General features: G+C 30.7%; 1 protein-coding gene and 1 pseudogene across 1 annotated transcript; both read left to right on the forward strand.

The window, feature by feature from the left end:
* The first annotated feature begins 535 nt into the window (after window positions 1-535).
* LOC124918072 lies at window positions 536-1,707 on the forward strand (annotated as a pseudogene).
* A 3,517-nt stretch (window positions 1,708-5,224) lies between these two features.
* Window positions 5,225-6,710, forward strand: LOC124918075 (protein STRICTOSIDINE SYNTHASE-LIKE 10-like). The gene is made up of 3 exons (XM_047458330.1): window positions 5,225-5,563; window positions 5,628-5,891; window positions 5,973-6,710. The coding sequence occupies exons 1-3, from the start codon at window positions 5,283-5,285 to the stop codon at window positions 6,538-6,540; spliced, it is 1,113 nt and encodes a 370-aa protein (XP_047314286.1). The 5' UTR covers window positions 5,225-5,282; the 3' UTR covers window positions 6,541-6,710.
* Window positions 6,711-26,729: the final 20,019 nt, after the last annotated feature.

Below are 26,729 nucleotides of genomic sequence, written 5' to 3' on the forward strand. Positions count from 1 at the left end.
TATTGCGTTTGTGTTCTTTTTATTTTTTTTTTGACGAAATTACCCTTATAGCTAAGTGGATTAGGTTTAGTATAAATACTTTAATTTTTTCATTTTTTTTATTTTCTTTCTCTCTCTTCTTTTGTTCTCTCTTTCACGGCGGCGGCGACGACGGAGGCGACGGTCCTTATGCAGATACAGATTTATGTTCTTATTTACCTAATCTTTATTTCACCCTAACCTAAATCGATTTTTGTTTTTATTATACGATATTCATTTTTTTCAAACCCTAACCCTAAACCTATTGTTATATAAAATAATCTGTTCTTATTTGATTCATATTGGTTTATATTTGGTATTTGGTTCATATTGGTTCATATATGTCGATGATGATATTTGCAGATAATCTCGGATCATGTGGGTTCTGTTTCAGGGAAGTTTCGCTAAGTGCTTAGAGTTTCGCTAAGTGCTTAGCGTTTACTCCACCTGGATTCATGTTCTTTTGAATTATGTATCTTTAATCCTGTAACTGGAACGACTTCTTCATTTGTCAAAAATGGCGACTCAAAAATTCTTCCCAACTGTAAAGAATCTCTTTCCCACAAACCCTACTTACAACCTAGAAGAGATTGTGAATCTCATCTCCAAGATCCTTGTAAATTCCATTCCTTCAACACATCTCCAGATTAGACAATCTCTTGTTTCAAGTCTCAATCCCCAAGTAACACATCTTGTTCTTTCAAACCCTAATGTCCCAACTCGTTATCGCTTAACCTTTTTCAATTACCTTCAAAGCAAACCGTCTCTGATTGTGCAAAGGCCGGATCTTCAAGCACATATAACGCTTGTTAGTCGTCTCTTCAAATCCAGAAAGTTTGTTGAAGCCAAGAATCTGTTGAACAATCTTATTCTTGATGATGATATCAAACATACTTTTCAGGATATAGTAACTTTAGTTGCTTTGTATTTGAAAGAAGAGAAAATTTCCTGCAAGCTCTTTTACATGTTATTTAGGGTTTATGCTGATAATAAGAAGTTTGAAGAGGCTTTAGAGGTGTTTGAATATATGAAAGACAGAGATTTTGACATAGATGATAGATCCTGCATAGTTTATTTACTTCCACTGAAGGAATGCAATCAAACCGATCGTTTGTTCGACTTCTTTCATCGGATGATGTCGGCTAAGGTAAACATTACAGTTTACTCATTGACAGTTGTAATGGATAGGATATGTAAGCATGGGAAAGTTTCTGAAGCTCGGGATTTATTGATTGTGATGATGGGAAGAGGATTGAAGGCAAATATATACACATATAACACATTGTTGGAGAATGTATTTGTGGGAATATTGAAGAGGGTTTGAGATTGTTTGGGGAATTGAGATTGAAAGGTGTTGATAGGAGTTTGGTGAGTTATACTGCGATGATTTCGGGTTTGTCGAAGGTAGGAAGATCGGATGAGGCATTTGAATTGTTTGATGAGATGAAAGAAGCTGGTTTAGTTCCTGATGATACTGTGTATTCTTCACTTGTGGGAAGTCTTCATGGGGGTGATTAGATTTTTATTTGAATGGTTGAATCTTCATGTTAATGATGTTGTTCATTATTAGTTTGTTAGTTGAATAAAATAGAGAGGTTCTTCTTATTTGTGTTGTTTAATCTTTCAACTATTGTAGAGAACCAAATCTTAAAATTTTCAATCAAATTTTATAACAAAATATTGGTAACACATCTTATGAATTATGATGAATGAACCTTGGTTGGGTAAGAATACAAACTGATTCGAGCTATCCAACTATCCAATCTGAATTGAACTTTTAATCCTTTGGTTCAAGTCCGTGATATGGCTTGGATTCGATTCCATATTTAAGACATTCATGATGGAGTATAGTCGAAATCTGAAAAAAAAAATCACACCTTTTTTGAATAATTTTTATAAGAACATTACTTCAAATATGAGGTCACTTACATAAATTTGAATCTTGAAATGCCTCTTTAGATCTTGTTTTTATCTTAACAGTATAAAGAACTAGAACTTCACTTCTATCAATGAATAAAAGAGCTCTGCATAAATGAAATTGTACCAAGAACAAATAGTCTTATCAAACATATTATTCTTTTTTACCACATTAACTAAAAAAATTACAATTACAACTGTGAACTACATATTATATGTTTTCATATATACAAAATCTATTACTAATTAAAAAACAAACTTTTGAAGATATTGCTATATTTTTTCCCAGAAACTGAAATTGGAATAAGTAAAAAATAGTCTCTCCAATTAGTCTAGAATCCTTTCCTATATGACCAAGTTAGCATAGGCATCAAGTCCTTGGTTGCTCCCGTTTTGCTTTAGCTTCTTGAAAGGAATAATATTTTACTGGAAGGCGGATCGTTCTAGAGTGCTGGACAATCGCCTTCCTAATGGATTTTCTTATCCACCAGTATGCATAAGTAGCAAACCTGCAACCAGCTTGAGGCTTGAATTTTTCAACACTTTTCAGAAGACCCATGCTCCCTTCCTGTAATAAAAGACTCAGTTTAAATTGACAAAAACTCCCACGCAAAAATGCCTTTCAAACTTCTTTTTTCTTATTGAGATGTATGCACATATGTATGTGAGTTTGTGGTGTGGGTCATGAAATTTTGGTATACTTTTGTCTAAAGTTTACATTTGTTATGTTTCCCAAAATCACAAAAATCTGGATTATGATCCTAAAATAATCTTAGTAAACTGAAACAAAAAATCACATTATAATGTGTATTAGATTCCAAAGAATATCTTATATCAAAAAAAATAAAAAATCACTTCCAATTAGAAATACACGCGGTTATGAATGAAACATGCATTGCTTGAGAAATTATCTGATTGTTGGGAACAATATGCAGTTAGGATTGAAACTTGAATACCTGTATTTGATCAAAGAAGTCGTCTTCCTCTTTTCGAGTCAAAAGTTGTTTAGTTTCCGAGCCCCACAAGAACATCCTCACAGGGTCGTTAAGGTCAAATGATGCACGGGTTTTCCTTGAATTCTCATTCAATGGGTTGGAAATTTCCCCAACTGTAACATTATATTTTGACCCATTCTCATAAATAAGCACTTAGCGAAATGCTAAGAATTTTTGAGTCGCCATTTTTGACAAATGAAGAAGTCGTTCCAGTTACAAGATTAAAGATACATGATTCAAAAGAACATGAATCCAGGTGGAGTAAACGCTAAGCACTTAGCGAAACGCTAAGCACTTAGCGAAACGCTAAGCACTTAGCGAAACTTCCCTGAAACAAAACTCATATGATTTGAGATTATCTGCAAATATCATCATCGACATATATGAACCAATATGAACCACAAATATGAACCAATATGAACCAAATACCAAATATAAACCAATATGAACCAAATAAGAACATGTTATTTTATATAACAATAGGTTTAGGGTTAGGGTTTGAAAAAAATGAAGATCGTATAATAAAAACAAAAACCGATTTAGGTTAGGGTGAAATAAAGATTAGGTAAATAAGAACATAAATCTGTATCTGCATAAGGACCGCCGCCTCCGTCGCCGCCGCCGTGAAAGAGAGAACAAAAGAAGAGAGAGAAAAAAAATGAAAGAAATAAAAAATTAGAGTATTTATACTAAACGTAGTTACAAGGACAATTTCGTAAAAAAAAATAAAAAGACCACGAACGCAATAAAAATTATATCTTACCACCAGGTCAAATAAGTCAATCTTCGTGCCTATTTCGTCAAATTTCCCTCTAGAATGAAATCATAGTTAAAATCAAAAGTTTTTTTTTTAATTAAATACAACTTAGTTAACTAGCTAGCATGATTCCTTTTAAATGGATTAAGTCAATTTTTACCATTATACTACAAATTATTAAAATTTAAAGTTTACAAAAAATGATAAAAACAATATTAAAAAAATATATTAATTGAACATAAATTAATTAAAAAAACTAATCATATAAGTATTTATTTGAATAATTAATATTTTTTAATATTTAAATATAAATTCATTTAATTTTTGTAAAATTATATAAAAATTAAATAATTTGTAAAATTTTGATAAGAGCTTAACTACTTAAAGTTTACCTAAAAATCTGAATTATTAAACTTCTTTATGATTATAAAATTGTAATATTTTATAAGATAAATCAATATTTTAACTCAATTCACTTTCAAAAGAATTTTTATTTTCTTTTAAAAGGGTAGAGCAACCATTTAAACCAAAATAAAATTAAAACCAAACTCAACAGTTTTATTTTTTATCTTTCATATTAATACATTTTTTTTTGTCTCTGTACAATTTAGACAAAACATTTTATAAAATAAAATAATTGAATTAGGGTAGTGTAAAAATAGGACTCATATTAAGCATCTATTAAATATCCACACAACATTGAGAGACTTAAAATAATGCGGATATTGAACAAAGAGAAGAAAAATATTGATGAAATTTCTTAGAAACCTATTTTAAATAGTTGAATATGATACACAAATCCTCTACAATAGCATTATCAACAATAAAATTGAATATAATACATTAAATGAGGAGATATGAAAACAAATTAAAATACATCCAATAGGAAAATCTAGAGAATGACATTCCAAAGAAAAATCAAAAAACTTGAAGAAGATGAAGTTTTGATTAAGGATTATAAAATAACAAATGAAATAATAAACAACTTCAATTCAATGTTCAACTAGTTCTTCATCTGGTTTTAAGGATGGTGGATGATGTGATATCGAAATATTATATGATATTACAAGTCAATATGAAATTTGCTAGAAAAGTAATTTTTCATGTCAAAATTATAAATGTAGTCTGTAAAGATGATTTTACTTCAATAAACCACCAAAAGTATAGACCCTTATTGCAAGAATATTAACCAAATATATTACAATATCATGCTTAAAGTAACCATGTTAATTATAACTAAAATTTGTGATATGAAAGAATATGCTTAATCGAAACAATGAATGTAGTTTATAACTTTATATGGGTACAAATGGTAATAAAATTGTTTGCTAGGTAGAAAAAACAAAAACAAAAACAAAAAATATTTGTTTGCACTAATTTCTTATTTGTCGGTTTGTCTGGAACAGTGACGAGTGATATTTTGAATTTTTGACCCATTAATCAAGCAAAGTCCTCCACCTAAAAAATAATTGAACTGTTACAAAATTTTGATACATAAAAAGTAATAAGTTTGACTAAAAAGCCTAAAAAATCAACCCCTTTTTGTATCCGTCTTCACTCACAACGACTGAACTGATACAGTAGAGAGAGAAAAAATGAAGCCAGGACTCATCCATGGTGCAGCAGCACTTGCAGCTCTGTCAATCTTTGTAGCTTTCAATTTTAATCATTTACTCGCTCCACCCATCATCCCTCAATCTCAAGATTTCCTTCACAAAGCAGAGATTAATCATCTCATCGGAGCTTTCGGGCCGGAGAGCCTCGCTTTTGACGCCAACGGCGACGGTCCTTACACCGGAGTTGCAGATGGAAGAATCCTCAAATGGGTCGGAGCCGAACGTCGTTGGATTGACTTTGCTGTCACATCTTCTAACAGGTAAATAATTGTAGATATGAGTGAGTGCTTTAGGGTTTGTTTATTGATGAACTTTCTGGTGAAGGGAGAATTGCACCCGTCCATTTGCACTGGATATGGAACACATATGTGGCAGACCATTGGGTTTGCGATTTGATCGGAAGACTGGCGATTTATACATAGCAGATGCTTATCTCGGCCTTCATGTTGTTGGATCCAATGGAGGTCTTGCATCTAAGCTGGTTACTGAATTTGAAGGAAAACCCCTTGTTTTCACCAATGATATAGACATTGATGAGGATGAGAATGTTCTTTACTTCTCTGATTCAAGCACAATCTTTCAAAGGAGGTAATCAATCAAGTATTCTTTTCAAACATGTTTTCAGCTTTATATTTAACAGAAAAAATTGACAATTCATGACAAACACAGGCAATTCATGGCATCGGTTCTGAGTGGAGACAGAACAGGGAGATTGATGAAATACGATAGATCAACTAAGGAAGTAACTGTTTTACTCAAAGGGCTTGCATTTGCCAATGGGGTGGCGTTGAGCAAAGACAGATCATTTGTTCTGATAGCTGAAACTAGTACATGTAGAATCCATCGTTTATGGCTGAAAGGTTCGAAAACAGGGCAATCTGAAATATTTTCAGAGCTGCCTGGATTTCCAGATAACATAAGGAGGAACTCGGAAGGGGAATTCTGGGTGGCTCTCCACTCAAAGAAAGGGCCAATTTCGCACGCAATTGTTGCGAATCCGTGGATTGGGAAGATAGTTTTGAGGCTTCCCATAAATTTCAAACAACTGCATTACTTATTGGTGGGAGGGAAACCCCATGCAACAGTTATAAAGCTGAATGAGAATGGAGAGATTGTGAAGGTGTTGGAAGATTGCGAAGGAAAGAGTTTGAAGTTTATAAGCGAAGCAGAGGAAAAAGATGGGAAGTTGTGGCTCGGATCAGTGTTGACACCTTCTATCGGTGTTTATAGCTTGTAATAATTTCTTTTTCGGTTAGGTTTAAATTTCGAACTAACTTGAATGAATAACTAGTTTTGTATTTTGTCAATTGTAAGTAGGGTTTTTGTCCTTCAAATAATCTCAACCAACACTGGATCTATAATTACTGTATTCCATTTCTCGTGCTAGCCTATAATTTCTCGATTTTGTGTGCTTTTTCTTGATAACAAATGAGATGTTACAATTACGATTCTTCTTTAGGAAGAAGTTAGACAGATTTCTCTATTGAAGTTGATCGGACCTCCAAGAAAAGGGTTACAATTTTTATTAAGCATGATGTTTACTTTTTTCTAATGGATATTAACTGGGTAAAATGTCTTTAATGGATTGAAAGGGGTCCAAGGGTTTGTTAAACGGGTAAGAATTTGCATTTTAATAAGAGTGTTATCTATATATATCTAATGATGCTTAAAATATAAAATGTAGGGTGATATTCACGCTCTCACCATATCTCACATAAGCTTATTATGTTTTATAACCGTTTCTCTACCATCATTATTAATTTATCCTTTCTAATTAATTTTTATTTTATTTTACTAATTTTTCTTTCCTAATTATATATATTATTTTTCTTCAATAATTTTATATAAACTTATATTTAATAATATATATATAATATATATAATAATGTTTAAATGATTTATTAAACTTAAAATAAAATTACAAATTTACTTTTATATTCCTTTCTCTCTCATATTCATAATATATATTTCCTAATTAATTTCCGTTTTATAACACTAATAATTAATTTATTTTTTATTTTCTTTTTCCTCATTTATATATATATTTCATATTTTCTTAGACATCATTTTTATAATTTTTTAATAAAATAAAAATTATAAATATTTTAATTTACTTAAAAATTAATATTAAGCGCTTTTTCTCTCCTAAAATCTATATATAATATATTTAATTATTAATTTTACATAAATATATTTTTTTCTTCGATTAAATATTTATACATACATAAAATTTTAAATTCAATTCAAAAAGTACAAGTGGTCTAATGATTTAAGTGTTCACATATTTATTATTTATATAATTAATTAATTAATTTTCTTTTATTCATTATATATTTTATCTATTATTAATTAACAAGGATTAAATATTTATACATACATAAAATTTTAAATTAAATTCAAAAAATACAAGTGGTCTAATGGTTAAAGTGTTCACATTTTATATTAGAGACCAGAGTTCGAGTCTCAATTTATGCGAATTTATAAATGAGTGGGTGAATTTGTGGTCGATATGGATGGCATGTGTGAGTCCAGTGGGTGAATTTGTGATTGATGGGGAAGGCCAAAAGTAAGGATAAGATGGCATGTGTGAGTCCCTATATAGTGAATATGAGTGGGTGAATTTGTGGTCGATGTGGATGGCATGTGTGAGTCCCTATGTAAATGCGTATGTAAATTTGTGATTGATGGGCCAAAAGTAAGGATAAGATGGCATGTGTGAGTCCCTACGTAAATGCGTATGTGAATTTATGATTGATGGGGAAGACCAAATGTAAGGGTAAAATGACATGTGTGAGTCTCTACGTAAACGGAGATAATATATATAATGATGTTTAAAACTAAAAGTTTAGGGTGATATCTACCAAATTTTTACACATTTTATATGAATTTCTTATCAAATTCTCGCGGTACAATTTTCTCTCTTTTCTCCTTAGGTCTATGTCTTTCTTCAATCAACTCTTATTTCTCCTTAGGTATAGTTAACACGAGAATATGAGGTGGGTGTCGACAACGGAAGAAAGACTAGAGGAAAATATTCGATCTTGATTTGAAAAAAAAACGGGAAGCGAATGAAGACGAGAATTCGAAATTAAAAGGAAGTCGATGATTCTCTACCTTCGTGGATTCTGAAAAGTATTTTTTTAAATTTAAAATCAATTAATTTTTTTATTTTTACACATTTTATATGATTTTCTAATCAAATTCTCGCGTTACATTTGTCTCTCCTTTCTTCTTAAGTTTAGGTCTTTCTTAAATCGACACTCCTTTCTGTTTAGGTATATGTAGCACGAGAAGAGGAGGAGGGCGACGCCGACATGACAGAGAAGGCCGACGATGATGCAACGTAGGAGGGCGACGATGACGTAAGAGAGACATAAAGGAAAATATTCGATCTTGATTTGAAAAAAAATGGGAAGCGAATGAAGACGAAGATTCGAAATCAAGAGGAAGACGAGTATTCTGTCTCCGTAGATTTAGAAAAGAAAATAATTTTTTATTTTTACACATTTTATATGAATTTCTCATCAAATTCGTCTCTCCTTTCTCCTTAGGTCTATGTCTTTCTTAAATTGACTCTCATTTTTCCTTAGGTATAAGTAGCACGAAAAGAGGAGGTGGGCAACGACGACGCGACGAAGAAGGGTGACGACGGCGTAAGAGAGACCTAGAGGAAAATATTCGATATTGATTTGAAGAAAAATGGGAAGAAAAAGAAGACGAGGATTTGAAATTAAGAGGAACCCGATAATTCTCTGTCTCCAAGGATTTAGATTTTTTTTATTATTAATTTTTTTTTATAACAAAACCTAATAAAATATTTTGTAATGAAACTATAAATAAAATTGTATTTTAATGAATAATATTAATATTTTAATTATTTTATATATATATAATACAAAAATATAATAAATAGATTATATATATATATATATATATATATATATATATATAAAATAATACAGAATATATTTAACTCTATATTTTGATATATTTTAAATAAATGATAAATATTTATTAATTTAATTTATAATATTATTGTAAATATATATATATTTTTATACAAAATATTATAAAATTGAATTATTTAAAAAAAAATAATAATTAATATTATTGTTTAACCAAAATAAAATTATATATATAATAATATTTAAGTATAAATATATATATATATATATATATATATATATATATATATATAATTTTGAAACAAGAGTTTTTTTGGTGTTGACATAAAAAAAATGATTTAATATTATTTTTTAGTAGATATTTCACATATATTTTAATTAATATTTTGACTTTTAATGTATAATAATCTGTTTTCAAAATTTTTGAGAGAATATAATAGAAGCTGAAATAATTATGTACACAAGAGAAAAAAATACAAACATATTTTTCTCAAATATTATTTTTGCCAATTTAAGATAATGTGATAATTCACCTTATTTTTTTTTTAAAAATTAAATTAATAGAACGGAAAAAACTAAATATTTGAATAAATGACCATATTTGTATTATTTTATTTTAGTTGTATTTAAAAAAAAATCTATAAAAAAAATTATAATAAATTTGAAATTAGATAATTCACAAAATATTAATAAAATTAGAAATGTGAAAGAATATATACACAATATGAAACCGTTAATATATTATATAGTGTGATTCAATTATTTTAATATAAAAATTTTAATTTTTTTTATAAATTTGTCCGTTTGCATCGCACGGAAATAATGCTAGTTAGTGATAATTGAACTTAATGTAATTTTTTTTTAATTGAATTTATTGTAATAACTAATGAGTTTGTTTGAAAAAACATAAAATGATAAAAAGCATTTCAAACAGATGTTTTTTTTTGTAGAACTAGTTAAAACGTGTTCAACTTAGTGAAAAAATTGATAGGCAGGACAAGATGTGAATGGGATTCAAAATGTGTAAAAGATAACAAAAGTAGGTTAAAAAAGTCAGAGATAAAAAAGAACAAAATTAATTTTCTTCTTTTTAAAAAATAAGTATGAACAAAATAAAATTTCTAAACATTATAGTTTTTTTTATTTTATTTGATCAGTTATAATTAATTTTCAATTGAAATTTAAAATCCAAAACCAATTCCAATTCAACCCTTTGCCAGTTAAGATATTCCTGCAAGTAACGTCCACTATTTTGCATTGATTTCTTCACTTTGTTGTCATTTTAAGTAACTAACTAAAAGATAGAACCATTAACCATTAAGCTTATTTAACAAAGTTGTTAGACTGTAATTTGTAACGCTTTTAATTTTGTCTCGTCTTATGGAAAGATAAAAATCATTTGGAAATAACTTGTGGTATCAAATTTTTATCAAATATGTTAATATTAAATTATTATTTTAAAAAATGACTGACAATTTCATGTATGCATGCAAACCAAAATACATTGGTCTTCCAAACCACCTGCTGCTTTTTTTTTTCTTTTCTATTTGAAAGGAAACAACTTTTTAAGATAGCAGATAAGTTAGTAACTTAGAGATTATGTCCTGAATTGGTTAGTTTATTATAATTGCAATCCTCATTTCTATGAAGAAATTCACAAAATATATTTCTTAATGTTTATGTAAGAAGGTGTTACGGGCTGCTCATCAAAACCTCGGTCCTAAAATATTTTATGCACCCGTCTCTCGGCCCAAGTGTCCATATGGGCCAGTTTATGTTTTTTATGGAATAATTCTGTTTTGTTTACTTTCCCTCTTATTCCTCTTGAATTGAATTCTGTTATTTTGAAAGTTTGTTGTAACCGAATACTTTTGGGTAAACCAACCTCTTTAAATGGTGATGCCCACCCCACTTTTTGGGGCTATGAATTGAATATTTTGAAAATTGGTGCTATAAGTTATCTCTCGGCCCTCCTCCTCCTTCTTGGACCGCTAGGTGTAATCTAGTGGTATTTCTCTCCTCCCCTTCGGCTCTTCTCTCCCTAACCTCGAATTCTCCTCTCATTCTATATCTGCTGCGCTTGAGTGTTGAATTCCACCATCGGCCCCGATCATCAAGAACCCGTTTCTTGAATTAAAGAACTTGAAAGGCTCGGTCATAATTTAAAGTCTAACATCTTGGTATCAGAGCTGGCCGATTCTCAACATGGTAGAAACTCGCCAGCAATCAGAAATGGATGCGCTCAAGGCCCTCATTGAAAACCTGTCCCAACAAACAGCTGCGATGCAAGCTGCCATAGACCGAAGATTTGATGCGGCTGAAGAAAGAATGACAGCCTTTGAGAGCGGGGCATCTGGAAATGTGCAAGAACCCCGCCACAGACCCTATGAAGATAATTCTTGCCACGGTTACTCCCCATTTAGGCCCCCGCACCCTGGCCAGAATCGCGACCAACACTATGCTCCTCCTACTCGGCTAACCAAGGTCGATTTTCCTCGGTTTGATGGGTCGGATGTCGAGGGTTGGCTAATTTCTGCCGAGCAATTTTTCAGAGTGGACAAAACTAAGGATGCCACTAAATTAGAAATCGCCCCCATTCATTTTTTTTGGAGAAGCAAGAATGTGGTACGGGTCATATCTTCAAAACCGAAATCATATGGAAGCCTTATCTTGGGACGTGTTCAAAAGAGACCTTATGACTCAATTCGGGCCCTCTATACATGACACACCAATGAGACAACTGATGAATTTAAAACAGGTTGGGTCGGTTCAAGAATATAATCTGCGATACATGTCGATCTCTCAAAAACTCTACAGCATGCCAATGGAGTACGTCATAGATTGCTATTTGTCCGGTCTAAGGGAGGAAATTGCAAACTGCATCAGGCTGCGATTCCCAGATTCTTTAAATGAAGCCATGGTCATGGCTAAAGTCCAAGAAGCAACATATCGGTCCTTAATGAGCAGTGGTAACTTGTACAGCGCTGAAGCATCGTTGCTGCCCACGCCATCCAATATCAACACAGCCGGGCCGAGCACCAATACTGACTTCAAGAATTCATCATATGGGTCCTCTTCAAATGCAAAACAGGGCCATGTTAAGCAGTTAGACCCAACATCAATGGATGAAAAGCGAAAGAAGGAGAAACCCCATGCAAGGGTTATAAAGCTGAATGAGAATGGAGAAATTGTGAAGGTGTTGGAAGATTGTGAAGGAAAAAGTTTGAAGTTTATAAGCGAAGCAGAGGAGAAAGATGGGAAGTTGTGGCTCGGATCAGTGTTGACACCTTCTATCGGTGTTTATAGCTTGTAATAATTTTTTTCGGTTAGGTTTAAATTTCGAACTAACTTGAATAACTAGTCTTGTGTTTTGTCAATTGTAAGTAGGGTTTTTGTCCTTCAAATAATCTCAACCAGCACTGGATCTATAGTTGCTGTATTCCATTTCTCGTGCATGCTATAATTTCTGATTTTGTGTGCTTTTTCTTGATAACAAATGAGATGTTACAATTGCCATATATAGAGACGATTCTTCTTTAGGAAGAAGTTAGACAGATTTCTCTATTGAAGTTGATCGGACCTCCAAGGAAAGGGTTACAATTTTATTAAACATGATGTTACTTTTTTCTAATGGATATTAACTAGGTAAAATGTCTTTAATGGATTGAAAGGGGTAGAAGGGTTTGTTAATAAGAGTATTATTAGTGATAATCAAACTTAATATAAATTTTTTGTTATTATAATAGCTAATGAGTTTGTTTGAAAAAACTTAAAATGATAAAAAACATATCAAATAGATTATACCTTTTAATTTAAATTATTATTTTATATTTTATTTATATATATTAATACCCTTTAAGTTTTTTTATCAAAAATAATCATTACTCCCTCAAAATCATCCATTATTCAATCTTTTTCGATCTCAGTTGTTTAAATGAAAAAATGATACGCAGGACAACATGTGAATGAGATTCAAAATGTCTAAAAGATAACAAAAAAAAAAAAATAGGTTAAAAAAATCAAGATAAAAAAGAACAAAATAAATTTTCTTCTTTTTAAAAAATATGTGTAAACAAATTAAATTTTCTAAAAGTTAAGTTTTTTTTTTATTTGACCGGTTATAATTAATTTTCAATTGAAATTTAAAATTCATTACCGATACTAATACCAATTTAAATTTCAATTTAACCATTTACCAGCTAGAGATATTCTTGCAATTACGTACGCATTTTGCATTGATTTCTTCAATTTGTTGTCATTTTAAGTAACTAACTAAAAAATGAACCATTAATCCTATTTAACACAGTTGTTAGATTGTAATTTGTAACGCTTTTAATTTTGTGTTGTTTTGTGGAAAGATAAAAATTATTTGAGTGGACAAAATTTTGAAAACATCTTGTGGTATAATTTTTTTTTATCAAATATGTTAATATTTATGAAATTATTATTGAACAATTTTCTGTATGCATGCAAACCAAAATACTATTGTCTTCAAAGCCACCTTGCTATACGGGAAAAAGCATAGAGAGTAGAATGAGCTCCTCTTGCGTATCAGCAAGTATATGAGTATTCCGGACACGAACTGTCTTCTATGTACAGAAAATGAAGAAACCATAGATCACCTATTCGGGAGCTGTTGTATTGCTTCAGAGCATTAGGATAGATTCTACATAAGTCTGGAGCTGATCAGTTTCCCGAGCGAATGAAATGAAATCAAAGATGCAGCACTACTCAAAGCCAAGAGAAATATATTTGCAACAAACGTGTTCAAGTGCGGATTTGGAGCAGTGATGTATAACATTTGACAAGAACGAAATGCAAGGGTATATGGCAGAACCCGCAGGAGCGTTGAAGAGTTATGGAAAGATATTGTATCGGATTGCAGCGCCCTTGTGGGAACGTGGACAAGAATTCCAAGCACGGAACAGAACTGGAATATCTGTAGGAACTGGAATTTACCGTTTTTTAAACTCACTAGAATTGAAAACATTGTAATCAGATAATTCATTTACGTTTTTAGCTTTTTAGCTTTTATTCAGAATGTTACGACTTCAAAATCATTATAGGTTTGTCTAGAATGATCTCTTAAACTCGTGGTTTTTTTCTCATTTTTGAGAATTTTTAATGAAATAACGCTAAGTCGATTTTCAAAAAAAAAAGTCACCTTGCTTTTTTTTATTTATTTTCTATTTGAAAGGAAATAACTTTTTAAGATAGCAGATAATTTAAAGATTATATCCTGAATTGCTTAGTTTATTATAATTGCAATCCTCATTTCAATAAAGAAATTCATAAAATATATTTCTTAATGATTTTTAAGAAGGGTCAACTCATGTAAATATAATTTTTTTAAATATTCATTAAATTAATAAATGATAAATATTGTTTACGCATAACAACAAAAACATTACATAAAAAATTTATAAATTTATAAAATAAAAAAATACAATAATGTTGCCTTATAGATTATCGAACTGGTGAGTTATCAAAAAGAACGATTAACTCTCACCAACTCCATCAATTTTTGAAACGATTATTAGAAAATTTTTATAATAATATGTTAGGGTCTAAAATCAAGGTCTCGGTCCTAGAATAAATTCCAGCAACCTTTCTCGGCACCCGGTCTCGGTCCTATGGTGCACATGGGCCAAATTTCTGTTTTGTTGTTTTATTATTTTGTTTTGCTTTCCTTTTCTACTTTACAAACCGAATTCTGTTATTTTCTAGTATTTGTTGTAACCGAATATTATGGGGCAAGACATCACCTATATAAGGCTGATCTTTCTTCCCCAAGGACCCATGAATAGAATAATGAAGATATGAACTTTAGCCCTATTCGTCTATTATTATTTATTATGGACTGTTTGGTGTAGACCAACGGTATTTCTCTTCGCACCTTGGTTCTTCTATCCCCTCCCCCCAAATTCTCTATCGAAAACCTTCCGCTGCCTTTTGATTGTAGAATTTCCACCGGTCTTATAAATCAAGAACTTGATTCTTGAACCCAAAACACACCTTACGAAACAAGTCGTAACATTCTTGGTATCAGAGCAAGACGATTCTCAAATGAAAGAAACCAGATAGCAGCAAAGATGGATGATCTTAAGACCCTACTCGAAGGGCTGACCCAACAATATGCCTCCATGAATGCTGTCCTGCAACAAAATATGACCGAACAGGCTGCCTTGCACAATGCTTTTCAGCAAAATATGGACAAAAGGTATGCTTCTGGAAAAAGTTTGACAGCCATAGAAAAAGGTGCGTTTAATAATGGCCAAGATCCCCGCACCCGACCCCATGTTATTGCTTCTTACCACCTTCATCCAACCCGGCTCACAAATATTGATATTCCTGAATTTGATGGGACTAATTTGGAGGGCTGGCTCTTATTTGCCAAGCAAGTATTTAGGAAGAGCAAGACGAATGATGCCACAAAGCTGGACATTGTCCGCACTCACTTCTCAAAAGAGGCAAGAACGTGGCATGAATCATATTTGCGGAATCGCAACCATATGGAAGCATTGACGTGGCATAAATTCAAGAAAGATCTCTTGCTGCGATTCGGTCGCAGGCCCTTGTACAGCGCCAAACCGCCGCTGCTGCCCACACCTTGCATTGTTAACACGGTCTGGCCGAGCACAAACCGGACGACCGATCCCAAGGAAGACCGGCGCTACACTTGCAATGATAATTGGGAGCCGAATTATAGGTGCAAATCCAGATTGTTCATGGCCCTGTTTAATCATCAAGAAATTCAAGAACGCGTTCAAGAACCCGTCCAAGAATCAGATTTTTATGACCCACCTTTGGTGTTTGAGACAAGGGACGAACGTGTCATTATCTTGCACACTTTCTCGGTCCAGTAAGGTGCCCCTCGGTTGCGGGTCAACATAATACAAGGCAGCCAGCTAGAAAAGGCATTGGAAAATCATAATGTTGCTGCCACGGTACAAATAAAGAGCAAAAACGAATGCCAAACTGTTTCACTTGTTTTGGAAGACGCTTCTGAAAATTTCCAAAAAATAATCAAAGGGCTCACCCAACAACCTAACAACCGAACACCAGCCAGGAAGGTAGTCGGAAGACATGGCTATGTTGTTGCGCATGTGTTGCTGGTTTGGATAAAGGACTGGGCTTGGTTGTTTGAAGACATTCTAGAGTATGCCCGGAAGAAAGATGACCATTTTGCTGCACTTGGCGTGCTGGGCCGAAGGAAGGACTGGTCGTGGAGCAGGAAGACCGAAGGCTTCTAAGAAATGCGGTCCTAGACTCCGACATTTGCTGGACTTGCTGAAGTCCGACCGAATTCTTTGAAATATTGAGCATGCGCATTAGAGGCTCGGCAGACCACGGTCTTTTTCGTCGAGGGCGACGAATTTCGAAGGGGGAGATAATGTTAGGGTCTAAAATCAAGGCCTCGGTCCTAGAATAAATTCCAGCAACCTTTCTCGGCACCCGGTCTCGGTCCTATGGTGCACATGGGCCAGATTTCTGTTTTTTTGTTTTATTATTTTGTTTTGCTTTCCTTTTCTACTTTACAAACCGAATTCTGTTATTTTCTAGTATTTGTTGTAACCGAATATTATGGGGCAAGACATCACCTATATAAGGCTGATCTTTCTTCCCCAAGGACCCATGAATAGAATAATGAAGATATGAACTTTAGCCCTATTCGTCTATTATTATTTACTATGGACTGTTTGGTGTAGACCAACGGTATTTCTCTTCGCACCTTGGTTCTTCTATCCCCTCCCCCCAAATTCTCTATCGAAAACCTTCCGCTGCCCTTTGATTGTAGAATTTCCACCGGTCTTATAAATTAAGAACTTGATTCTTGAACCCAAAACACACCTTACGAAACAAGTCGTAACATAATACTATTATGAATAATACATATCAGACAACTACAATCATTGAAGATTCGATAATTTTTCTTCAATCAAATAGTTCACTAGAAAATAATCGAAATAATAACTCAAATATATGTTGGGTTTTGTTCTCCTAATTGGAGAGACTCAACTTGATGTGGGCTTTATTTAGGCCCACATTATATAATGTAAAGAAACATTATTTTTCATTTAGATTTTTAGTGGATTTTATAGAACAACAAGGGAGATAGTAGAACAAAAACAAATTCAGGGGTTTGAGGTTAAGAAGATTATCGTTTGCTAGAGCTTGCACCGTTTGATCAACTTAAAACGTTGACACCTTGTTGGTTATTTACGGGTCTATGTTTTGAACATTGAAGATCTGTATTCTGAGTCTTATAAGTCAGTCTAACAGAAAACTAGAATTGCAGAATTGGTATAGGTGATTGCATGGACGAATTCAGAAATTTGTATTGGGAAGGGCTTAAATTTTGTGTAATAAATTATATATCAAATAAGACATTATATTATAATATTTAAATAAGTTGAACTATATCCGAATTTTAAAACATAAAATTCATTAATAATAAAATATAAATTAACATCATTGCCTAAATTTCGTTTAATATAGTGTTAAATAGTAAAAAAAAAATTATCTTCTATTTATTGCGAAATTCTATTCATTGTTCATTGCTAAAAATGTTTGCTCGTAATGGTAACAATTGTAATGTTAAAACTAAGTAAATATTTTAGGGAAAATTACCTGGACGGCCTTCTAATTACTCTGATCGCTCACTTTCAGCTCTCAAATTATTTTTTGAAATAAATCGCCCCTTCAACTTTTAAAAAGTCACCAATAATCCTTCCGTCAACTTTTTAGTTAAACATAACGGTTTAAACTTAAAATATTAGAGGGGAGAATTAGAATTAGAGAGGAGAATTAGAACTAATATACATACATAAGAAGATAGATATTAGAAAGGAGAATTAGATTTTTTTTTAAAAAAAAAAAATGAGATTCTTTTTATTTTGAGAAATAAAAATAAAAATATAAATGTAAATGAAAATAATTAAATAATAAAAAATTAGTAGAATATTTCACTAATTTAAGATTTTCATAAACAAATTATTGCAAATAAACAAGGATTCAAATATTAGAATATTATATATCTATATATACATAGGGTATACATTTAGAAAGGAGTGAGAAGCATTGAAATGGAAGGATCTCTAATTTATTTATTTTATATACATATAAAACAAAAATTAAGGAACTAAGGGTGGGCTTAAGCCCACCCCACCTTAGCTCATGGGTACATTTGTCCCTGTAGTGATTCAACTTGCTATTTCTTGTTCTTAGTTTAGTTGTTTTTATCAAGATTGTTTGGTGATCTTAATGCAATTAATTATATTCTAGTTTGATTATATTTAGAGTGAACTCTTACTTGTAACATGGTTGATGATAATGGATTGTTAAGTGACCTGGTCTTGGTTTTTTTTTACTCTCGATTTGTAGAGATTTGGTTTTTTTTTACTCTCGATTTGTAGAGATTTTTCTCGCTAAATTTGTCTTACACTGTCCCCTAAATTTAATTCTATTTTTCTCATTTTTTATACTCAATTATTTAGGAAAATGTTATGTTTTGAATATTACATTTTCCCATCAATATGTAGGTATGTCATATATTTTTCTCAATTCAAAATTCCTAACAACTACTTAAGAATTCGGACATCACTTAGGGCATGTTTGGTACGTGGTTTTGTACTTATGAATGGTAAAGGGAATGAAATAAGATGTTTGGTTGGTAGTTTTGATTTCAGGATATTGATTTGATTCCCGGAATACTCAGGAATCATCCAATTCTCTCTAAATTGAGAGGAATAATCCCATTCCGTAGCGATACACTTTCTCTCCCATTATCTCCACTCTCCTATTTTCTCTCTTATAATTATAATTATAATATCATATATTTTATAATTATATTATACTTTATTTTATAATTAACATAATAATAAATTTTATTTATTTATAAATAAATAATTTCAATTATTTAAATAATATTAAAGAATTATTTAAAATAAAATTTTAGTAATAATTATAATAACTAATAATAATATAATTAATTTTATATAATTAATTTTAAATATTATATATTAATAATAAAATTAAAATAAATTAATTAAAATATAAAAATATAAAACTAAAAATAAAATAACAATTTTATATAAAAAATATTTAAAAATTAAATATAAAATATTTTAATAAAAAATATTATTAAAAAAATTATACCATGTTATAATACATTATTAAATAAAATATTATATTTAATTTAAAGTATATAATATTTGAAAGACTTTATCTTATATTATTTATATTTAATAGATAAATATTTATTTATAATTAGTAAAAAATTAAAACATTCAACATTTTTTTTTATTATAAGTATTTTTATTTTGAAAAAATATAATTAATATGAAAAATATTAAATATTTATATTTTATTAAATTATGTCACTTAAATATTTTATATATTTTAAATTATAAAAATAATAATATTATATATTTTTAATTTAATAAAATAAAATAAAATTAAAATTAATCATAATTTTAATAATAAAATTATATTTATAACTTTTCTATTATAAATCCAAAAGTTATCAATGGTAATGGGAATAATTAAAACACTTAACCAAACACTACATTTCTATCAATTATATCCATTCTTATTCCACACATCTATCAATCTCAATCCTATTCTCATTCCTTTATTTGAACCAATCACTCCCTTAGTCACTCCTTGATAATAATAAATAAATGACTCGTCCAATTCCATTTCCTTGTGACTATATAAGAAATATTTTTTCAAATTTAAACTCACTAAAGTGAATATAAAAAATTAATAATAATAGAGAACTCGGGCCGCAAAAGTCTGCAAAAAATATTCCATTTAAATACCTAATATTCTCTCTTCTTACTAATTAATTTCTCTCTCTACCTCTACCAATTAATTTATCTCTATTATTAATTATTTTCTCATTCCAATTGGTAACTAATTATTAATAAATAATTTTTTTCACTTATTTTTTGATATTTATTATCTCAGTTAACTATTTAACTGATAAAATAACTTAACACTTTACAACCATTTCTCACATTAAATATTTTAATAATATGTTTAAATAAAATGTTATATTTATTAATTAGTTTCTTTTTTGCTAAACGCTAAACCTTAAACCATAAATTCTAAACCCTAAATTTTAATTAATATTTCTCCTACCGTTAGTTTAGTTGAATAATAAATTTATTTTATTTTATTTTTTTAATATTTTGTTATGACTTTTCAATTACTTTCGTTTATCAAAAAAAATAATTATTCTTTATGCCCTCTTCTTTCTTTTTGTTTTTCTTGTTATTTTTTTCTGTTGATTTATTAATATATATTTGTTTTAATTTTTATTATTTATAAATGTTTATCTAATATTTTTATTCTCTATTTCTATCATATTCTAATATTTTAATAAACATAGATTATTATTAACATATGAATAGTGTTACTTTTTTTTAACTGATGATGGTAGGTTGTTGGTGGTCAAATATTGTAAAATGATAAAATTCATCATAATTTTGTGTTGATTATTCTTGTAATTTTATTATATCACATTAATTTTTATTAAAAAAATATTATTATGATATTTCAATAGGATATTATTTTTAATTTTTGAGTTACAGGTAAAAAATTGTTTTTAATTTTTAAGTTGATTTTATTGGAAAGAAATATGAGTAATAGAAAAGAAAAAATATAAAATATAATTTATTGACCAGAGAATAAATTAATTAATGTTAAAGAAAAAAAAAGAAAATAATTATATGGAAATAGAGAAATTAATTAATAAAGAAAAATAATTTAATTAAATAGAAATGAGAAAGTTAAATTAATTAATTAATTAGTTAGAGAGAAAAAATAATTAATATGTAGAGGTAGAAAGAAAAATTAATTAATAGGTGTAGAAAAAATATTATGTATTTATAAAAAATATTATATTTGTGTGGTTCTTATCGTTACTCTAAAATATATATAATTTGATTGCCAAAATATTATTTTTAATGAATCAAATTCATTATCATCAACCAATTGTAATGACAATCTTCTTAGAGCAAGAGTCATTGCCATTTGCCTTTACTTCTCAAAAGGCTTCACACTCATAATTTTTTTTTATATCACTGATAAAAAATGACTTTTATCGACAGAAATTACCGAAGGTTTTATAAAATTCTCCTAATTGATCCCGAGAGAAACAAATATTTCGTTATTAAAAATAGATTTCGAGAAGTGTGTAAAACTTTCGGTTTTACTAATTAGTACCGAAAGTTATGCACATAACTCTCGATTTTGACATTCCCAAAAAATGAAAAAAATTCTAAGTGTTGGGAGTTGGTTAATTGAGAAAGTTATTCCAAAAACTTTCAGTTTTACCTTTCCTGAAATGTTTAAATACGAAGGTTTTCCATTAAACCGTTGGAATTGACTCATCCCAAAATATTGAAAAAATATTTTAAGTTGGAGAATGATTAATTGCGAAAGTTATTTAAAGAACTTTCGTTTTTACCTTTTCCTGAAATTGTTAATTACGAAGGTTTATCCTATAAACCTTCGGTTTTGACTCATCCAAAAAAGAAAAAAAAAATCCCGTGATTCTTATTACCGAAGGTTTATTGGAAAACCTTCGGTTTTAAGGTGGGTCAAAACCGAAAGTAATATTAAAACCTTCGGTAAATACCTTTATAAATACAAACTCTAACCCTTCTCTTTTTCATTCGCCTCTCTCCTTTCTCTCTCTCTCCCGCGCAGCCGCCTCCGACGCTCCTCTTTTTCTTCTCCGTTCCAGGTTAGTTTTTTATTTCTTTTTTTGGTTCTTCTTTGCCGTGATTTATTTGTTTTTTTTTTGTTTTTGTTAATTATTAGATTTAGATTTGTTATCATTTAGTTTATATTATCTAGATTTATGCTAGTTTAGATTATTTGTTTGGTAGTTTGATTTAGATTTGTTATTGTTTAGATTAGATTTAGGTTAGTTTGTTAAATATATATGATTTTGTTAGATTTTGTTAAATGAATGATATATTTTGGTTATTGTGTTTGATATATATATATATATATAATGCATTTAGGATGGGTGAGTCATGGATGAGTATTCAACGTACACCAGAGAAACTGTCCCGGTCATAGCAGAATTTGCTAGCAGCATCAAAAACTGCGGCACGTGAGGAAGAGGTGAGAAAAATGACGCTGGAAATGGAGGAAATTCGATTAAGGGATGCAGAAAGAGGCCAATTGCTTACTGAAATTAAAGCGGACAAGGCTGAAATGACGCAAAAATTGGAGAATCTCGAACAACAAATTGAATTGTTGAAGAGGCAGAATCAACCACCCCCTCCTCCCCCCACATCTACTAATTTCTAGATTATATTGTTTGATTAATTATGTATTATCTTTTCCGTATGAATGATGACATTTTAGTGTGTTTTGCTTTCATAATTATGAATTATTTTATCCTTTGGTTTTAGTTTATTAATGTTGTTTAGGTTTCTTTTCCTTTATTTATTAGATTGCCTTTATTTGATAAAATTATAGAACATGGTATATTTTTAACAAAAAATAAATAAGGATAATTTTGAAGTTTTTTAAATAAACCTTCGATTTTGACATTTGTTTAAAAAAATCCGAAGGGTCAAAACCGAAGGTTTTCAAATAAACCTTCGGTTTTGACCCTTGTTTAAAAAAACATAAAACAATTCTAAATGTTGGTAAGGGTCGAAACCGAAGGTTTTCAAATAAACCTTCGGTTTTGACTCTTGTTTAAAAAAACATAAAACAATTCTAAGTGTTAGTAAGGGTCAAAACCGAAGGTTTATTTGAAAACCTTCGGTTTTGACCATTGTTTAAAAAAAACAGAAAACAATTCTAAGTGTTGGTAAGGGTCAAAACCGAAGGTTTTCAAATAAACCTTCGGTTTTGACCCTTGTTTAAAAAAAACACAAAACAATTTTAAGTGTTGGTAAGGGTCAAAACCGAAGGTTTATTTGAAAACCTTCGGTTTTGACCCTTGTTTAAAAAAACAGAAAAAATTCTAAGTGTTGTGAAGGGTCAAAGCCGAAGGTTTATTTGAACACCTTCGGTTTTGTCCCTTGTTTAAAAAAACAAAAAATATTCTAAGTGTTGGGAAGGGTCAAAACCGAAGGTTTTCAAATAAACCTTTGGTTTTGTCCCTTGTTTAAAAAAAGTAGAAAATATTCTAAGTAGTGGGAAGGGTCAAAACCGAAGGTTTTCAAATAAACCTTCGATTTTACCCCTTGTTTAAAAAAAGTAGAAAATATTCTAAGTGTTGGGAAGGGTCAAATCCGAAGGTTTTCAAATAAACCTTCGGTTTTGACCCTTGTTTAAATAAAACAGAAAAAATTCTAAGTGTTGGGAAGGGTCAAAACCGAAGGTTTATTTGAACACCTTCGGTTTTGTCCCTTGTTTAAAAAAACAGAAAATATTCTAAGTGTTGGGAAGGGTCAAAACCGAAGGTTTTCAAATAAACCTTCGGTTTTTTCCCTTGTTTAAACAAAGTAGAAAATATTCTAAGTGTTGGGAAGGGTCAAAACCGAAGGTTTATTTGAAAACCTTCGGTTTTGTTCATATTTTAAAAAAAGTAGAAAATATTCTAAGTGTTGGGAAGGGTCAAAACCGAAGGTTTATTTACAAACCTTCAGTTTTGTCCCTTGTTTAAAAAAGTAGAAAATATTCTAAGTGTTGGGAAGGGTCAAAACCGAAGGTTTATTTGAAAACCTTCGGTGTTGAGCCTTCCCAAAAAACATTCTTTTTTAGGTCAGGACCGAGGGTTTTATGTATAACTTTCGGAAATAATAATCAAAACCGAAAGTTATATGTACAACTGTCGGTTATACCATTTTATAATTTGTAAAATTCTTAGGTTTTTTACTTTTCAATCTATACTCCTAACCAAGGTTGCAGTAATCGGTAATCGGACATTAATCGACACACACAGATTAATGATTAATTGGATTAATCGGGATTAATTGGATTAATCGGGATTAATCGAAATTAATCGAATTAATCGTTTTTAGCCTAAACTCATTATTTTTTAAGAATAATACTAAATTAGTAAATTTCATTCATAAAAACACACCCAAATTCATACAGAGTCACGTTGGATACTAAAATTATCGTCCAAAAGCATATAAAGTTATAAACTAAAGTCTAAAAAGTCTAAAACACATCCACAAACACATCAATCTTCATCCCATCTACACTCAGCATCATTATTTTCATCAATGTCTTCTGGTTCCGATACAAATTCTTCTTCTTCGCAAGGTTCTCTCAATTGGACAACGTCACCAACCTCTATATGTGTCGCTCCGTCACAAATAAGAAAGCAAAACTGTTTCAGGAACTTTCAGATGCAACAAAGCAAAATTCAACCATGAAAATGGAAGAGGCTAAGTTGCTAGAGTAGAATTCTACTATAGGTTTACCGTTTACCAATTGATGCCTTTGAAAAAAATATTCAGGTAACCCATTATCTAAATCTGCTCGACTCCCTCGGAAAACAAAACTCACCTGCGATTGATCTCGGTTGCCAGTTGATGACTTTGAAGCAGAACCCAGTTGATTCAGGTTTACCAGTTGATGCCTTTGAAGCAGATCCCTCACCTGCGATTGATCTCGGTTACAAGTGGAAATTGATGCAGCGGAGATGAATCTGTCCGATTAGATCAGCTGGATAAGATGGTGGCGGCGAGGCGGAGAAATGGCTGAGCCGAGAGAATGAAGGTGACGGTTAGTGGATTCCTCTCAGTCGACGAGTCGCAGACGCTGCGGTGAAATGGTAGAGTAACCTAAAGAGTGGGTTTTCAAGAGATTGATGATTTGAAATAAGCCCTTCAAGTAAGGGATTATTTTGAAATAAGCCCTTAAACTATCGGGTCAAACCCAATTTAATCAGGTTGACCGTTGACCAGACCGTTGACCGATTTTTAGAAAAAACGAAACGTTTTTTTCCGATTTCCGATTAATCGCGGATTAATCGCGGATTAATCCCGTTTTTTGCATCCTTGCTCCTAACTAATATAATCAAGTGTGTTGTATTTTAAAAAAATTAAGATTGTGTTTAATGTTAAAATGTTTATGATTGTGTGTTATTATATAGAGAAGTGTATATGAATGTTTATGTTTGATTATCCTATCAATGTGTGTAATGTTTGATTATATGGATTGTGTAATATTTTAAGGATATCAAATGTGTTAAATTAATGTTGTTCAAGGTCATTAGATGATTAAAACCAATTAATTTAACAATTTGTGAAATTGTAATTCCGAAGGTTAATGCTATAACTTTCGGAATTAGCTACCAAAACCGAAAGTTATATATAAAACTTTCGGTTTTAACTAATCAAATAAAATTTTACATATCTCAAAACCGAGTGATTTAGACACATCTCTCGGAATTTAATTGATCAAAACCGAGAGATATGTCAATATCTCTCGAAAATATGAATAATCAAAACCGAGAGTTATATGATTAACTCTCGGAATTGATCAATTGATCAAAACCGAAAGTTAATCATATAACTTTCGGTAATGACCAAATAAATAAATAAAAAAATACTTTCTTTTCCCTTTCTTCTCTTTCTTTCCCTGTTTTTTCTTTTCCTTTCCTTCTGCCTCTCGATTTCTCTCTTCCTCCTTCACCCCCCGAAGACGCCGCCGCCAAGACCTGCAGCCATTTGAAGAACTCCGACTCGCCCTGCCGCTGCCGCCGCTAGGAGACTCGCCCTACCGCGCCCGATTGAAGTTTCGCCGCCGCCGACGCTTGGAGACTCGCCCGATTGAAGTTCCGCTGCGTCCGATTGAAGACTGCCGCCGATTGAAGACTGCCGCCGATTGAAGACTGTTGCCGCCTCCTGCTGCCGCCATACAACCATCTCTTGCTGCCGCCCTACAGCCGCCTCCTGCTGCCGCAACCTACAAATGCTAGTTTTTTTTATTTTAGATTATTTGTTTGATTTTAGGTTATTTGTTTGATTTTAGTTTGATTGATGATTTTGTAGTTTGATTTTAGGTTATTTGTTTGATTTTAGGTTATATTAGTTTGATTTTAGGTTATTTGTTTGATTTTAGGTTATATTAGTTTGATTTTAGTTTGATTGATGATTTTGTAGTTTGATTTTAGGTTATTTATTTGATTTTAGGTTATATTAGTTTGATTTTAGATTGATTGATGATTTTGTAATTTGATTTTAGGTTGTATCATGTTATATTAGTTTGATTGATGATTTTGTAGTTTGATTTTAGGTTATATCATGTTATATTAGTTTGATTGATCATTTTTTAGTTTGATTTTAGGTTATATTGGGTTTGGTTGTATGATTTGGTTAGATAATGTTAGATTAGGTTGAAACTAGGTTTGATTTTGGTTAGTTTAGGTTTTTTAATTTGATATATGTATGGTTTGGATTTTAATTTGGTTATTTGGATTGATTTAAGTTAGATTAAGTTGGAAATATGTTTGATTTTGGTTTGATTAGGTTGGAATTAAGTTTGACATATGTATGATTTTGATTGATATTATTTTTGGATATATGATGAA

This window comes from Impatiens glandulifera, unplaced genomic scaffold, assembly GCF_907164915.1.
Source record: "Impatiens glandulifera unplaced genomic scaffold, dImpGla2.1, whole genome shotgun sequence".
Lineage (NCBI taxonomy): Eukaryota > Viridiplantae > Streptophyta > Magnoliopsida > Ericales > Balsaminaceae > Impatiens > Impatiens glandulifera.

Excerpts from the sequence above, each read along its gene's own strand:
- LOC124918075 (XM_047458330.1), top strand. The coding sequence starts at position 5,283 with ATGAAGCCAGGACTCATCCATGGTGCAGCAGCACTTGCAGCTCTGTCA. Across the intron at positions 5,564-5,627 it reads GCTGTCACATCTTCTAACAG|GGAGAATTGCACCCGTCCAT; the intron begins GTAAATAATTGT and ends TTTCTGGTGAAG. Across the intron at positions 5,892-5,972 it reads AGCACAATCTTTCAAAGGAG|GCAATTCATGGCATCGGTTC; the intron begins GTAATCAATCAA and ends TGACAAACACAG.